Source organism: Carettochelys insculpta, chromosome 4 (assembly GCF_033958435.1).
Source record: "Carettochelys insculpta isolate YL-2023 chromosome 4, ASM3395843v1, whole genome shotgun sequence".
Taxonomy (NCBI): domain Eukaryota; kingdom Metazoa; phylum Chordata; order Testudines; family Carettochelyidae; genus Carettochelys; species Carettochelys insculpta.
The window spans coordinates 22,155,860-22,171,903 of record NC_134140.1 but is presented as its reverse complement, the minus strand read 5'-3'; the positions used below and the strand labels follow the sequence as shown (position 1 = coordinate 22,171,903).

General features: G+C 41.7%; 1 protein-coding gene across 2 annotated transcripts in view; it reads left to right on the top strand.

Moving 5' to 3' along the window:
- The window catches only part of TRMT44 (tRNA methyltransferase 44 homolog), a 34,782-nt gene extending 20,819 nt beyond the window's left edge, over positions 1-13,963 (top strand). For both annotated transcript variants that reach the window (XM_074992418.1, XM_074992416.1), the window contains 5 exons: positions 1,656-1,762; positions 2,716-2,899; positions 3,564-3,954; positions 6,873-6,989; positions 9,419-13,963. In XM_074992418.1, coding sequence (XP_074848519.1) covers positions 1,656-1,762; positions 2,716-2,899; positions 3,564-3,954; positions 6,873-6,989; positions 9,419-9,651 — 1,032 coding nt within the window. In that variant the 3' untranslated portion in view covers positions 9,652-13,963. The remainder of the gene's footprint in view (positions 1-1,655; positions 1,763-2,715; positions 2,900-3,563; positions 3,955-6,872; positions 6,990-9,418) is intronic.
- The last annotated feature ends 2,081 nt before the right edge of the window (positions 13,964-16,044 follow it).

Below are 16,044 nucleotides of genomic sequence, written 5' to 3'. Positions count from 1 at the left end.
GAGAGAGAGAGAGAGAGAGAGAGACATGCGCGGCAGGTGTATCTGTAGCATGTATATGTACATGCATGCACTTTGTCTAGAAAAGGGAGGCATTGATAGTGGCTCCAGAGTTAAGGTTGTGTAAAGATTTTCATTTAAGAAGGATTAAAATCCTTCTGTGTTCAGTTTCCATCTCTGGCCTCTTCAGAGGACAATTAATTTTTCCATGGACGTTGTGAGGAAAAATATATACTCTTGAGGAAATATTTTAAAATGCCTCCTGTTTAAAGTTTAGCTCATGTCCTCACTGTTCTTTGGGTTCTCTAGCAAAATAGCCACAAACTACCACATGTTCTGACAGCCTCTTAGGCATTGACCACTCTTGAATTTTACATTAAACCGCAAACAGTTCTTGGTCTTGTTCAGGATCTCTTATGGAGTGTCCCTGAGATTAGCTATTGTATATTCTCAGTGGTAATACAGCTTGAACCTCTCTTATTTGACACTCTCGGGACCTGGCTCGTGCTGAATGAGAGAATTTTCCAGACTGTGGAAGGTCAATATTGTCTAGCACATCACCAACACTTTCATTACTTGCTGAGCTCTTAGAAGACATTTAGAGGTAAATTACAGTTAAATAACAATGCACAACACAGAGCTACGACTGATGGCTGTAAACAAACTTTATGGGACTGCAGGAAATTTGGCTGCGCATGATAAATGGTCGTCTGGCTAACAAAATCATGCTGGATTATGGATGTTGCCGGATGAGAGGCTTCCAGATTGGAGAGTTTTAACCTGTAGTGTGGAGGGAAGGCTTCAGGTGCTGATGCCTCGATGCAGACATGCTGAGTGCCCATACAGCACAATTCTGCCTAATTAAAGCCCTCCCCTCCCGCCATCAAAATCCTTTTCCCAGTCCCCATGCACATCCTAATAACCCCGTGACTTGGTATGCCCCAGGCTGCAGCTTCTTAAATTGAGGGAACAAAGAATAGTGGCTAGCTAAGGGTATGAGAGGGTGTACTCAGATGACATCAGGATGAGTGGCCAGGGAGGGGAAAGAGGAGAAGAAAGAGTGTGGAAAACGAAAATGGGATTTCATCCGAGATAGATCTAGGGAGGGGAAGTGGAACAGAAAAACTGAACTCTGATGAATCACCTACAATAGATGTCATTGATCCCTGTGGAGACACAATCCCTCTCCCAAAGGGCTTACGGTCTAAGGCCTGGATTCTGCAGTTGATGTCACTGGGGCACTCTGTGGGCCTAGGACATAGCTGATATTGTTGCAAGATTGTGGTCTAAGAGGACAAGTTTCAAAGGAATAGTGGTGGAGTAGGGATACAGTGAAATGTATGTAATTTTAGATTCATATGAATGTTTTTATTATCAATAATATTTACTACAGCCTCCTCATTCTTGGTCTAGCTTTACATCTGACTTGTTTTATGAGTTTCTGTTATTGCCTTCTTTATGCTTTGCAGCAGTAAGACATCCTTGTATGGCAAAAGTGTTTGCTTTTTGTTCAGGTCAGAAAAATACTGGTAGTTCATGTTTGCTGTTGCTCTTCCCCCTCAGGTCTATTCTAGGGATTATGTTGCTGGTCCCACTATATCAAATACAATAATTCAAAAAAACATATTGGGAGTGATTTTTGTTTTGTTTTGTTTAAGGAGTGTGCAATCAGACCAGATGACAGTTCTCTCTTTCCCAATGTTGACTGGCTAATAGGAAACCATTCAGATGAGCTAACACCATGGATACCTGTAATAGCAGCTAGGTATGGAAAAAAAAGTAAACTCTCTATTATATGCAGGCCCTGTGATAACTGCTTCCAGTGTTCATGGAACAATGTGGTGGTCTGTCCTCTCGCTGAAGGACTGAGTGGAGTTGATGTTTAACAGAGTGATTGCTGTTTACAAAAAACACTTATCCCTGTAGGTATTCATTTAGGAAAACTGAGGATGGTTGTCTTCGGTAGAAGCCTCTCTCCTCTGTGGAAAGAATCACTCCAGTTTTTGTGATATAGGACCTCTAACTAGAAATTATTCTTAGATTCAAGTCATAGTCCTGCAAGCACTTACTATGCCATCTAGTGCTTAATACAGACTGAATCTCTCTCATCCTGCACCCACAAGACCTGACCAATGCCATACAAGAGAATTTGCCGGAGGATGGGAGGTCAATATTTTCTAGTATATTACCAACATTTCCACTGCTTTACTAGGTTCTTAGAAGACATTTAGGGGTAAATTGCAGCTAAATAGCATCTCTGAACACTGAGAGCCAGGACTGGTGGCTGTAAATAAATTTTATGAGACCATAGGAAACTTGGCCACAACCATGATAAATGGTTGTCTGGGTAACTAAAATCACGCTGGATTACAGAAATTTTCTGGATGAGAGAGTTTGGGATTAGAGAGGTTCAATCTATACTGTAAACTGTCCCACTCACCACATCCAACAGCAAGAGTTGCAGGACTTGGTCCATTGATATTAAACTGGGGTGATAAATGTCTAGAGCAAACACACAAAGTAATTATTGAAAATTTCACTCAGAGGACCACTGAAGGGGGAGCATATTTATACTGCTTGATTTATAAGCCCTGTCACTACATTAAAATGATTGTTTATGACTTTTATCTGAAGCGATATTGACTCTGTTTCATACAGCCACTTAATAAAATTAGCCTTCTATAACTGTTACTCAGTAGCATGTAATTCTTCTTGCAGGTCTTCCTATTCTTGTTGCTACTTTGTACTGCCTTGTTGCTTCTATGATTTCCATGGAAAATATAACCGAAGGCAAAGCCAGAAGACACAGTACAGAGAATATCTTGATTTTGTTACAGAAGTAGGAGTCGTGTGTGGCTTCAGTGTGGACGAAGATTGCCTTAGAATTCCCTCAACAAAAAGGGTAATTTGTGTTGACATTTTAAAATGTTGCTAGCTATTTATAACACATGGGTGTTTGTTCATTATGTTTGTATCGGAGGGACAGACCATAACCAATTTGTGCAAAATTGCAGAAAATATTTTCCATGCAAAAGCTAAAATCACTGTCTCCTGCGTGATTTGTCACATCCCATTTAGTATTACAGGAAGAGGCCTAAGGGAATCAAAAGTGTCAGTATCATTTCATAGTGCTACATTATTATATAATTCTTAGATATCTGCTGTACTCCTAAAGTCCCCTAGTGTCTTTGTTTGCCACGCCAGCATTTAGGTTGTTTGTCCCTTGCTGTACCCCTTAAAATTCACTTTGTAAGATCCTTAAAATGGGAACCCACTGGTCCTGAGCCTGCAAATTAATCTTTTGGGTAAGGACTCTTTTGGTTCTGTACTGCACCTAGAACAGTAGGGCTCTGATCCATGACTGGACTTCCAGGTGCTGACACAATACAAATAATAAATACATTCTTCACTCTCATTGAGTGTTGAGTTCAGAGGGTCTGCTTCTGTGCTTAAAATGAAACACTTGTATAAGAGTTTGCAAGATGGGGGCCATGTAAAGCATCATGAAAGCATTTGATACAGTAATTGTATTTGTATTGTAATTGTATTTATTTTTGCTAACCTAGGTGTGTCTCATTGGGAAGTCCAGAACATATGCAGCTACACAAGAGGATCAAATTGATGAACGGAGAACACAGTATATTAACAACCATCAGTCCTGCACTGGGGTCACATCAGACAAAACAATTGGATCTAATCACTGTAACAGCCACCTTGTTGTAAACTCTGCCATTGACCAAGCATCAGAGTCTGACTGTGCTGAAAATGAGGCAAAGACCAATAGTAGCAGCGTCTGGTTATCTGGATTTCAACCCAGAGAAAAAGTGGAACAAGTCAGAAACTGTGCTTCTCTCCCTCGGGATTTTGTAGATGTTGTGGTTTTGACTGTGGCAAACTTATTGTTGAATGCAGCTCAAGAGAAACTTGATGTGCATTTGAACACCTGGAATAAGGGAGGTAAACTTGTTTTTAACCTGTAATTTATATTGCATACAACAGTGCATCCTGTTAAAACTTAGTTTTACCATTGCCAGTACAGTACACAGTACTTTTCATGGCATTTCTGATTTCAGATATAAAGAATATTCTTAGAAGTGCCTTTACTGCAGTAATCCCTGCAATTGATAAACTGATATTATTTAGTTGTTAAAGTCATTTGAAAAAATTTTTCTACACGCCTCCATAGATGCCACACCATATAGCTTCTCGTAATCTCTATTCACACTGTTCTGTTTAATCATTTGCTATATTCTTTTTTTCACATTTAAATACTGGATGAGAGTCCTATATTTTAATTTTTTTAAAAACTATAACTCAGCTTACAGTTAATTTTTGACAGTTTTTAAGACTGCTTTTTGAAAGCCTGTCTGCAAATGCTACAACTATTTCTTAGTCACATTTTTTGACGCAGTCTCACATGACATTCTCATAAACAAAGGACATGTGGTTGAGATTAAATCGCCATAAAGTGGGTGCTGAACTGATTGAAAGACTGTATTCAACAAGTAATTATCATTGATTCACTGTGTGACTGGAAGGCAATATATCTAGGGGGTCCTGCAAGTTTTGTCTTGGGACTGGTAGTACAGGTTGAACCTCTCTAGTCCAGTGGCAACCATGGTCTGGCACGATTTTAGTTAGCCACGTGTCCCCTTATGGGTGTGGCCAAGTGTCCCAGGGTTTCAAAGTTTGTTTATAGCTCCCAGTTGTGGCTCTCAGTGTTCTGTGTTGTTGTTTAGCTCTACTTTGCCCCTAAATGTCTTCTAAGACCCAGTAATAAGTGGAAGTTAATGATACTGGCCTCGTGTGCCTTATCAAATTCTCTGGTTTGGTATTTGTCAGGTCCCAAGAGTGCCACACTAGAGAGGTTCAACCTGTATTTAATATCCAAGTCATTAATGAACATATTGGAGTGTAGAGCTCACTTACAAAACTTTGCGGATGAAACCAAACTGAAAGAGGTTAGAATTTGGGATGACAAGATTAGAATTCAAAACAAGTTAGAGAAGTTGGAGAAATGGTCTGGCGTCAACAAAATTCGGTTCAGTACTAAATTTCAGAAGGAAAAATCAAATGCATAATTCCAGAATGGAGAATAAATGGCTGGCTGGGCAATAGTACTGCTGAAATGGCTCTGGTGACTAGAGTAGATTAACCATTGAGTAAGGAGTCAACTGTGTTACGTAGTTGCTAAGCAGGAGCATGTTAACAGGAGTGTCAGATGTGCGAGGGAAGTGTCCATCTGTACTTGTTAATGTTGAAGCCTCAGCTGGAGTACTGTTTCCAGTTCTTGGTATTACGCTTTCAGAAGGATAGGTACAAATTGTAGAGAAGCTGAGGAGAGCAACAAAAACTACAAAAGGCTTGGAAACTAGACCTATGAAAAAAGGTTTAAAAATGGTGCATGTTAAGCCTTGAGAAAGGAATAATGATGGAGGACCTAATAATAGCTTTCAAATATAAAAAGGGCCATTGTAGTGGTCAGTTGTTCTTCGTGTCCATTGGCAAGTAGGACAAGTAATGGGCATAATATGTAGCAAGGGAGATTTAGTTTGGATACCAGAAAGGTTTCTTGACTGCAAGAATAGGTAAGTACTGGCATAGGCTTCCAAGGGAGGCTATGAGATCCCCCATCACTGGATGATATTAAGAATAGCTTGGACAAATTCCTTTTATTTGTGGTCTAAGTTTGACTTGGTCCTGCCTCATCACAGGGAGCTGGTTTGGTGACCTCTCGAGATCCCCTTCCAGCCCTACTTCTGTGAGTTTATGAAATGGTTACAGTGCTGTTTGTGACCATGAGAATTTGAATGGTTAGCTCCTGAGTGGTGGAGAGGAAGAGAGGGTGCTGATCATTACACTGAAGCTGCGTCTACACGTGCACGCTACTTCGAAGTAGCGGCACCAACTTCGACGTTAGGCGGCGAGACATCGAAGTCGCTAACCTCATGAGGAGATAGGAATAGCGCCCTACTTCGACGTTCAACGTCGAAGTAGGGACCGTGTAGACGATCCGCGTCCTGCAACGTCGAAATTGCTGGGTCCTCCATGGCGGCCATCAGCTGGGGGGTTGAGAGATGCTCTCTCTCCAGCCCCTGCGGGGCTCTATGGTCACCGTGGGCAGCAGCCCTTAGCCCAGGGCTTCTGGCTGCTTCTGCGGCAGCTGGGGATCTATGCTGCAGGCACAGGGTCTGCAACCAGTTGTCAGCTCTGTGTATCTTGTGTTGTTTAGTGCAACTGTGTCTGGGAGGGGCCCTTTAAGGGAGCGGCTGGCTGTTGAGTCCGCCCTGTGACCCTGTCTGCAGCTGTGCCTGGCATCCCTATTTCGATGTGTGCTACTTTGACGTGTAGACGTTCCCTCGCTGCGCCTATTTCGATGTTGGGCTGAGCAACGTCGAAGTTGAACATCGACGTTGCCAGCCCTGGAGGACGTGTAGACGTTATTCATCGAAATAGACTATTTCGATGTTGGCTGCACATGTAGACGTAGCCTTAATGTTTTGGGTTTCACTGTTGTTTTCTCTCCCCCTATTTGTTTGTTGAATCCACCTACTGTCTTTTGCTGTATGCTCATATTGGAAGTTCTTCAGGAGCTGATGCATGTAGTGCCTAAGGCAATGGAGACTGCAGTACAAAAGCTGTGGAATGTGAAAGTGTGTGGATTCATGCCACTTATGGAAATTATGTGAATTCTGGAAAACAAGCAGCAAAACACCTCTGCCGTTCTGGAGAGAGAAATGAATTCCAAAATATCCTGCAGCTTCCTCTCACTGCCCTGATGGGCTACAGCATGGCATTGCATAGATTTTGCTTAGAATTATGGCGATCTGGGGAGCTGACATTCTTTTTAATGGCCATATTATCATTTGCTACAGAAAGCCTTTCCTTGAGGGAAGTAGCAGAACATTTAGACAAAGCCACTTTAAAGAGATTAAAGAACGAATATGGAGGCCTGCAAACATTGCTCAAGAACAATCATCAAGTGTTTGAAGGTAAAGAGTATTGAGATTTTCATTGACCATCTCTGGATTATATTTTTCTAATTTGTTTTACATAGAATTGAAGGATTCCTGGATTAGCTTTTCTAAATACTGAGTAAATAGTCTTGATGAGCAGAATTTTCCTTATTTACTCTTATTGAATTTCCTAAAAATGTTGCTTGTAGATCTTTCTTTTGAAGGATACGACAGATTGAAATTGATGCCTTGCTAATCAGCCTGCTGGTAGTCTATACGGCATGCTTCCCTATACAGATCATTTCCCCCCTGTTACTGTGGGAGGAATTCTCAGCATGATGCTACAGTTTGACTAGAATGGAGAAAACTTTTTCTTTTCCTCTCCACTGTGGTCAAAGTGTTGAAGGACGTTAATTGCAAAGTAAGAAAGTCTTTTGGAGTATTTCATTAAGACTGAGCACTACAGAGAAAAAGGCCAACACAAGGTGGTCTAGAAAAAAGCCTCTAATTATGTGAGGTTTGACAGATTTACAGAGGCCACAGTAGGCTGGCAAAACAGGAATCTAGTAGCAAAATACACTTTTATGTTCTGTTGACTTTCTTCGGTTTTCTTTTTGCTGCTGTCACTGTAGGGTTTTTTTGCAGCACGGATGCCTGGCAGCTGAATAATAATATTCAGAACCAGCACTTTTGAAAGTCAGTGTATAGGTTTGTATAAAGTTATTGTTTTATAAAATTTTCTGTTCTTGAGTCCAGGAATCCCATGTTAGTGGAAATATGGAAGTGAATCAGCAGGTACCAGTGGATTAGCTGGGAGGTTGCCAAAAAATGTGTATTTTTGTTTTATTCCAAGGTGGGTGGAAGCTTCCTGACTATAGTAGAAGTTCCAGATGATAGTAGTCTCAAGGAGTTTTTATAGTGTTAGTCCTTGCTCTAGAAAGTGTTAGAAGCCCCAGAGTTTATAAATATTGGCGACCTCTGCTGCAACCATCAGTGGAGCTGTTCAGCCATCATTAGGAAGAGTGCTAGTGGGTTGGAGATGGGTTAGAGTTAACACCTACTGAGAAGAAAGGAGGCAGTTGACAAGTGTTCTGTGAATGAATTCTGCCCTTCCATGAACAATCATTGTGGTGGAACTAGTGAAACTCCACTGCAAAGCAAGGTGGGGCAGGACTTGGGAACCCCTGCAGGAGGCGAGTTCCTCTACGTGTCTTATGCCAAGCTCCTTGGGGAATCCGCATGCAGCCTGCATGGAAGAGATTTAGATAAGAGGCCAGCGGAGCTGCATAGAAGTTACTCTACACTTGAGGCTTCAGTAGAGATGTCACTCTGCTATTGTGGCAGGGCTAGGGGGAGAGGGGTTCCCACCACCAGACTCCAGCCATCTTTGGGACCAGCATAAAATGTGCCACACCGAAGACAGCAAAGATAAAATGAGGCCATACCTTCTCTGCCTTTTCCTTGCCAGTAGCATTGGGAGCATGCTGCACTGTTCCATAGAAACAGAGAGGGAACCATGCTAGTCTATATACTATCAAAACAAAAAAGCCGTCAAGTAGCACTTTAAAGACTTTGTTCCTTTGTTCTGTTGTTGACACTACTAATATTTATGAAATGTCCTTCATATGTTCTACACCTGCACATGTTTTTGTATGATGTATTTAAAAAACAACAAAAAAACAACCCAGCAAAATTTGAATTTAAAAAGATGTGAAAGGTGTCCCTTAACTCATGTGGTATTAAGGCCATGGAAGAACTAACTCCTCATTTCTAGTTTTCTCCTTTATTCAACAGATATTTCCTCCTCTATAGAGGTTCTGATCTAAAACCTAGTGGAGTCAATTAGAATCTTTCCATCAACAACAGTGGGACTTTGAATCAGGCTGCACAAGTTAATGCCATTAGTTTGAAAATTGCCCTTGACCTACAAATAAGTAGAGTTGTTTTCCTTTTATAAATACATTCCAGGAGTCTAAAGCAAAGAGTTTTCATTACAGGGCTAACTTTGCCTCCTTTTTGGGTTGGGCTTTCTCAACAATTGTGTACTGTGTGTCCCATTTAAAGAGAGGGTTGTTACTTTCCAGTCTCTGCTGCTCTTGGAGAGATACCTCTATATTCCTACACACAGGGTCTTACTTATACAGTAGGCTATTAGCTATATCCTGTAGGATAGTATGGATCTTAATCTTAACCACTATATGAAACAGGGCTGCTCAGCATGGACTGCAAAAGGTGCCCTAACACTGTCCTATATAACAATAAATTCCTCTGTTATTGGGAACACACAGAAGCTCCAAAAAAGATTTAATATACTCTTTCAATTTGTTATGCATTTGCTTCTACTCCTATGCAAGTAACTACACAAATAACCCATTTGTAGTAAATATTTGTATTCACAGATGACCAGTGTAGTTCCTGCGACCTCTTGCTATGATTTGTGATTTTCTCTTTTTTTAACCCTTCAGTTCTAAATGGAAGAGTTCATATTCGCGATTGGAGAGAAGAGAAACCATCAAAGCAAACCAAGCCAGAAATAAAACGAAGATTTACTGCAGAAGCTTTTAAAACACGTCTTTGCTGGTTTTTCATCCACCATCCTGATGGCTGTTCTCTTACTTCTGAATCATGTCCATATGCTCATGGGACCGAGGAGCTGAGGCGATCTCAAATTATGAAAAAGAAAAAGCCACCACAATGAAGTGTACTGCTGGTTCCACTTAAAGAGCACAAATAAATGGGATTTCTCATTAATTTAAGAGACTTATGAATGCATGAAGAATGTACAAGATCAAGTCTCTTATTTAAATGTATATTGTATTTGTCCCATTTCTTATAAATCCCTTTCTGATTTTCAATTTTTTTTGAAGGGTGAGGGGAGGATTTTTATGGACAGTTTTGAAAATGTTGAAATCTAGTTAAAAGTGTCCATTGTTTTTGGCAACATCCTAGAAGTATAGGATTTTATGTTTGAAATACAGCTGTGGTCAGACTGTTCATAGGTTTTTGTTATGTTTTGTTCAAACAGAAAAGAAAAATGAACTTTCAAAATCTCAGCAAACTCTTCAAGATTTCTGTACAGTGATGTATCAGCATTGCCAGCAAGTCAGTCATTTTCTTTGACAATTTTTGCTTAAGAGTATCTTTCTAATAGGATGCCCGATAATCTTTCGTTCAAAAATACCTCACTGGTAAAAGTAAAGAGGCACTGGGGAGTGAGAAACATGGGCCTCCCCTTCTCTGCAAAAAGCTGAGGGAGAGCTCCCACTCCTGTCTTTGATTTGGGAAAGCTCCCCCTTTTTCCTCTGGTGCAGTGACAGTCTAGTCTGCCTCCTACATTTCAATCTGCAGGTTTTGCTTTTAAAAAAAAGAGTAAAATGGGAGTTGTTTGTATGGTGTTGCAGAACGAATATGGAAGATTCCAAAGCATTTGTTTGGGGACTGACTGGCCTTCAAGGTCAAGGAAAGGCTAATTGGAATTGAGTCAGCACAGTGTGTGTTTAATGACAGCCTTTCTCAGATTGATCATATTTGCTCTCATCATACATGTCTTGTCATCTTCCGATCAGTTGAGTTCCACCCTCGTGGAACATGTCGTTTAAAGGAGAAAAATCTCTTCTGTAACAATTAGTGTAATGAACTGTTAAATGAGTATAATGTTGCAGGGTCACTGTCCAGTCTCCAGGACAATGAGTTGTTTCAGTGCTGGCCTGACAGCATTGTTTCATCCAGAGTTTGCTGAGGCGCGGTCCCCTACCATGTAGAACCATGGGTGGGGAAGCTCACTCACTGTGACAGGATTTTGTATGTAACTCCACTGCTCATAGCAGCAGTGTAACACAATGGCTGGAGAATAAAGAGAAGAAATGTGTAGCCTGGGAAGTTTGGCTGCAGAAATGGAAGCAGGTTCTAGGACTGAGAGTGAGCAAGTATGATTGGTAAAAAAGGGAAGGGAAAGTACGTTGAAAAAGTGCTGGCAGTGGTGCAAAGGCAGTGAGAGTTTGAGAAAGAGTAAAGGAAGATAAGCAATGACAGTGTTTCACAAAACACCTCTAAAACCACCCACAGCTTTGCTTGAATAGCTGTATGCAGAAAAAAGAAGCAAGGCAGCAAGGACTGGTTCGTCTGCCTCTGAGAGGGAGAGAAGCTGTCCTCAAGTAAGCTTTTTTTATTTTATCTTTTTTCCGCCAGCTGTCTTCTCTGCCAGATCCTACACCAGCAGTGGGCAACCTGTGGCCTGCAGGCCACGTGGGGCCTATCAGAGTTCCCTGGGTGTTCTGCGAGACTTTTGCTTTACTGTTGCCCACACAGGCTTGTCAGACACCACTGATTTCCATCCAGGTAGTTTTTTTCGAATCAGTATTACTAAAGTGACACACATGTGACGTGAGGTGCATGCTGATTGCACACACCATTGACAGTGAAAGCTGTGTGTTCCCTCAGCGTGCTGTCAAACTGCTGCTACAGCTCAGTTGGCGCATCTGCAAATTCTAGGTACGCAAGCACAGTTAGCAAAACTTATCCTGGGTTACCATCTTAGCTATGATAATCTTGTGGTCCACGGAGATGAAGGGTCACTAATGTGGCCCACTCACTAGCCTAGGTTGCCCATCACTGTGCTACAGTGTGCACCTTGGTCTTTTTATACTGCTGTTTAGCTGTGACTGCATCCATTCAGAGCAAAAATGAGAGATTCAGGGCCTGTGCTTAGGCTCCCCACCTACACTTCTACCGCATGTTTGAGGGTAGAGTTTGCTGGAGAGCAGATGTTTCCAGTGTGAGAAAATCCACAGGGGTTTGCATGGAAATAATGGTGCAAAGAATAGCTCTCCTGGGTGTGCCTCCTCCCCATCAACCATACTTCTCAAAAGCCCCAAGTCAGGAAAGGAACTAACTTTGTTCGTAACATTAAGCATGTGCCTAAGCCCCCATATAGAGCCCCAGAATACAAAATGCATGCATAGGAGCTTGTTTAGGGTCAGAGAGGAAGGTTAGGATGTCCATTTTCTGTGTTTCTATCTCCTCTCTAGCACAATGGCTAGGGCATGCTGAGGCCCTATCAGGTTGAGGGTACAAATATATACATGACTAGGGCCGAGTGAGCTATTTTTAAGCATACCCTTTGCTCCATCTATGGTGCTGTTTTCTTATAGCTGTTGTGCAGCACAGAAGGGCTTCCTCTGTGTGTCTGTTTTCTGCATTCCTTTACATACTCTTGCAGCAATGTGTGTCATCAAGAATGAATGACTACTGCTCCCCTCCCTGCCTGCCCTTGCTATGGGCAGCAAACTGGTCAATAAAATCTCATCCAATTAAAGAAACTACCCCGTTGACTTGAAAAGGATTGGAAGAAATAGCCTCCCTTCTCATGCACTTTCATCAAAATGTTAACCTCATAAATAATTTCTAGATGTGGAGGTTAGATCTAGAGGACAGTTGCTGTATCTACCCTGTCTCTTTATGTATGTCAGGATGGGATTTATAAAATATAGTTTCACGAAATCAAGGGGCTTCTCACTATGGAGTAATTCCATTTCCAAAATTTAAAGGCAACTGGGGGTGGGGGGAATGCGGTACAAAGCCCCATAAACTGATGAGGTATTTTAACATTGTACCCCCAGATTTTCTAGCATAATCACTTGCTTTGATACCATGACCTTATTTTACTTTTATCACTACAGATGAAAGAAGGTTATAAAAATAGAAGTGCCCCTCCTCAACACAGCACATGATGATGGATGTCTTGACAGATTCCTAGCAATAGAGAAGCGCTAGATAATGGCTCTTGTTCACAGGCATGCTGTGGTTTGAAGATGCGTGATAGTTTCCATTTTGTCCAGTTTTACAAATACAGGTTGAGTCTCAGGTTCAGCAACATTCGTGGTTTGACATGATTTTAGTTAGCAGATGTCCACTTATCATGGGTGTGACTAAGTTTCCTGAGGTCCCAAAAGGTTTGTTTACAGCCACCAGTCCTGGCTGTCAGTGTTCTGTGCTCTTATTTAGCTGCAGTTTACCCCAAATGTCTTTGAAGAGCCCAGTAAGCAGTGGAAGTGTCGGTAATGTGCTAGACAACATTGACCTCTAGTGGTGTGGCAAATTTTCTCGTTCGGTATGATCCAGTCTCTAGGGTACCAGACTAAAAAGTTTCAACCTGTATACATGTAAAGTTTGTATTGCAGGTATAAGTATTGTTAAAATGGGGGCCAGTGATTTCTTTTAGGATTCAGTCTGGACTTAACTGAGGTTTACTTTGGCTTGGGCCCATAAACCCTTCCTCTTTAGAGAGAACGAGTAAGTGGCTGTCTGTAGGTAAGGTCAGAGTAGCCTGCTTGAGGAGACACATTCCAAATAATTAATGGAAGTTGTGTCATTCTGGAGATCTGTTTATGATATCACTGTCAGCCTGTCATTTCATAATGTGACATATTATTAGGTACACCAGATTTAGAGACTGTGCTTCCAGGAATGACGACAGCCAATTTGGCAGCAACCACTGTCTTCAAGATAGGTTGAATAATGGGGAAAAAATGCCATTCTGATAACAGAATGTTTTGGACCTATCTGTGCTCTGCCCCCACCCTAGCCAAAACCTCTTATCTGGGTTTAAGTCCAGATCATTAGTGATCTTTGAACCATAATTTTTGGGCTAAATATCATTAGAGTGCACCATGGTGGATGATTCGCATTTCCATCAAGAAAAAGTTGGAGGAAAGCTTATGCCCTAATGCCCTAATACATCTCTTAGTTTCTAAGGTACTACAAGACTCCCCATGGCTTTTACGGATGCAGACTAAGACGGCTACCCCTCTGAGGCAACTTCACCAAAGACATTACGAAATTTTGTTAGTCTTTAAAGTGCTACTTGACTGCTTTTTTGTTTTGATTACTAAAGGATGTATTTCACAATCAACAGAAATTCAGGACAAAAAGAAATCCATGTCAAAGCAGTATACTAATAGGGTGTGTCTACACTTGCATTCCTCTTTCCAAAGAAGCATGCAAATGAGGTGAATTGAAAATACAAATAAGACATAAATTTGCATATTGGGCACATCATTTATATATTCTAATTTCGAAAGAGCTTCTTTTGAAAGAAGAAAGCCAGCGTAGATGCTGTTCTTTAGAAAGTAACCCCATCTTCGAAAGAATCCTTCTTCCCCTTATTTAATGGGAAGAAGGATTCTTTTGAAGATGGGGTTTACGTTCGAAAGAGCAGCTTCTACACTGGCTTTCTTCTTTTGAAAGAAGCTCTTTTGAAATTAGAATATGCAAATGGTGTGTCAATTATGCAAATTTATGCCTCATTTGTATTTTCAGTTCACCTCATTTGCATGCCTCTGTCAAAAGAGGAGTGCAAGTGTAGACGCACCCATGAGGTATTCACCTGAAGTAAAGAGTTATCACCCCATATAACTACTAAATTTCCCAAAGATCTTAGCGTGGTCAAATGGGGTATCTGCCTCCTATCAGAGGTCACGGTTCCTGATATGCTGCTGTTGGTAATTTAAAAGGTACTTGCAGACAAAAACTACAGTTCATGAATGCTTCCAGAATACAATTCTGTCACGTCATTAAAAGTGGCACTTTTCTGGATGATCTACAGATGCTATTCTAGTTTGCAAGAACAGGGTTGTGCTCTTCACATAATCTCTAGATATCCAATGGTGTGAAGCAAGGGTGCATGCTGGCCCCAGTGTTACTCATCTTCTTTTTCATGTGTGTCCTCAGCCACGCAGTTAGGGACCTGGACCATGGAGTCTACATAAAATACAGATTTGATGGGTCAGTTTGCGACCTTCATTGTCTGAATGCTAAAACCAAGATGCTTGAAAGGCTCATCCTTGAAGCCCTTTTTGCTGACAACTGCACTTATGGCACACAAGGAATCTGATCTCCAGCTCATCGTTAACAAGTTTGCTGATGCCACTTGCCTCTTTGGTTTGACCATCAGCCTAGGAAAGACCGAGGTACTGTTTGAACCTCCTCCAGGATCTGCTGTTCTCCCCATCTCAAGCTTTTATTGAAAGAACAGAGTTAAAAACAGTAGAGGAGTTCAAGTACCTTGGCAGTGTAATAGCCAGTGATGGCCCCCTTGCCAAATCAATGCCAGAATCTGCCAGGCCAGCCGGGCACTAGGATGTCTGAGAGCGTGAGTGTTGAATCAGCACAATATCCGACAGTCCACTAAACTGAAAGTGTACAAGGCTGTAGTCCTGACCAGTCTCCTGTATGGCTGTGAAACCTGGACCTTGTACAGAAAGCATGTAAAACTGCTGGAGCGCTTCCGCACACACAGCCTGAGGTCAATACTGCATATTCGACCTGGAAGGCCTGGACAGAGAAGGAACCACAAACATCAAAGCCATGATTCTGAAAGCCCAGTTTCACTGGACAGCGCATGTCATACAAATGGAGGAGTCAAGAATCCCTAAGAAACTCCTCTATGGTGAACTCTCCCAGGGCAAAAGGAATCGAGGTAGGCCTTACAAGTGGTATAAAGACTTCATGAAGGCCAACATCACTCGTGCTGGTTTAAAACTAGATCACTAGAGCAGCATGCAAAAGACTGAACAGGTTGGCGTGCTCTCGTACAACACACACATGACAACTTTGAAGAGCGGCGTTGCATATGCCTCATTGATGCTCGTGAGAAGAAGAAAGCAACAGCAGCAGCCTCACCAACAGAGCCAAGAGAGTTCCTTTGCCCCCCACTGTGAATGCCCATGCCGTTCAAAGCTTGGACTCCTCAGCCACATGCAAGTCCACAACCGATGAGCCTGTGCAAGCTGAAGATGTCGTTGTCGGACATGATGGACTACCTACAACGCAAGTGGTGCTTACTGTGCTCTGTGTTTTTAGAAACCAGCCAGGGAAGCTCTGAGTGTAAGTGATTTGACCTTGTATACCATGAATAAGTTTGGTGAATACTGTTTTTTTCTTTTTCTTTAATAGCCCTGTGCTTGTGTGGTTGCTTCCTATTATGGTTATTGTACTAAGAGCAAAACATATGCCAGGGCTATAATGTTCAGTTACCATTTTCCCATAACCATAACCTTAAGTTATTTCTAACTGAGCTAGATAAATATACTAC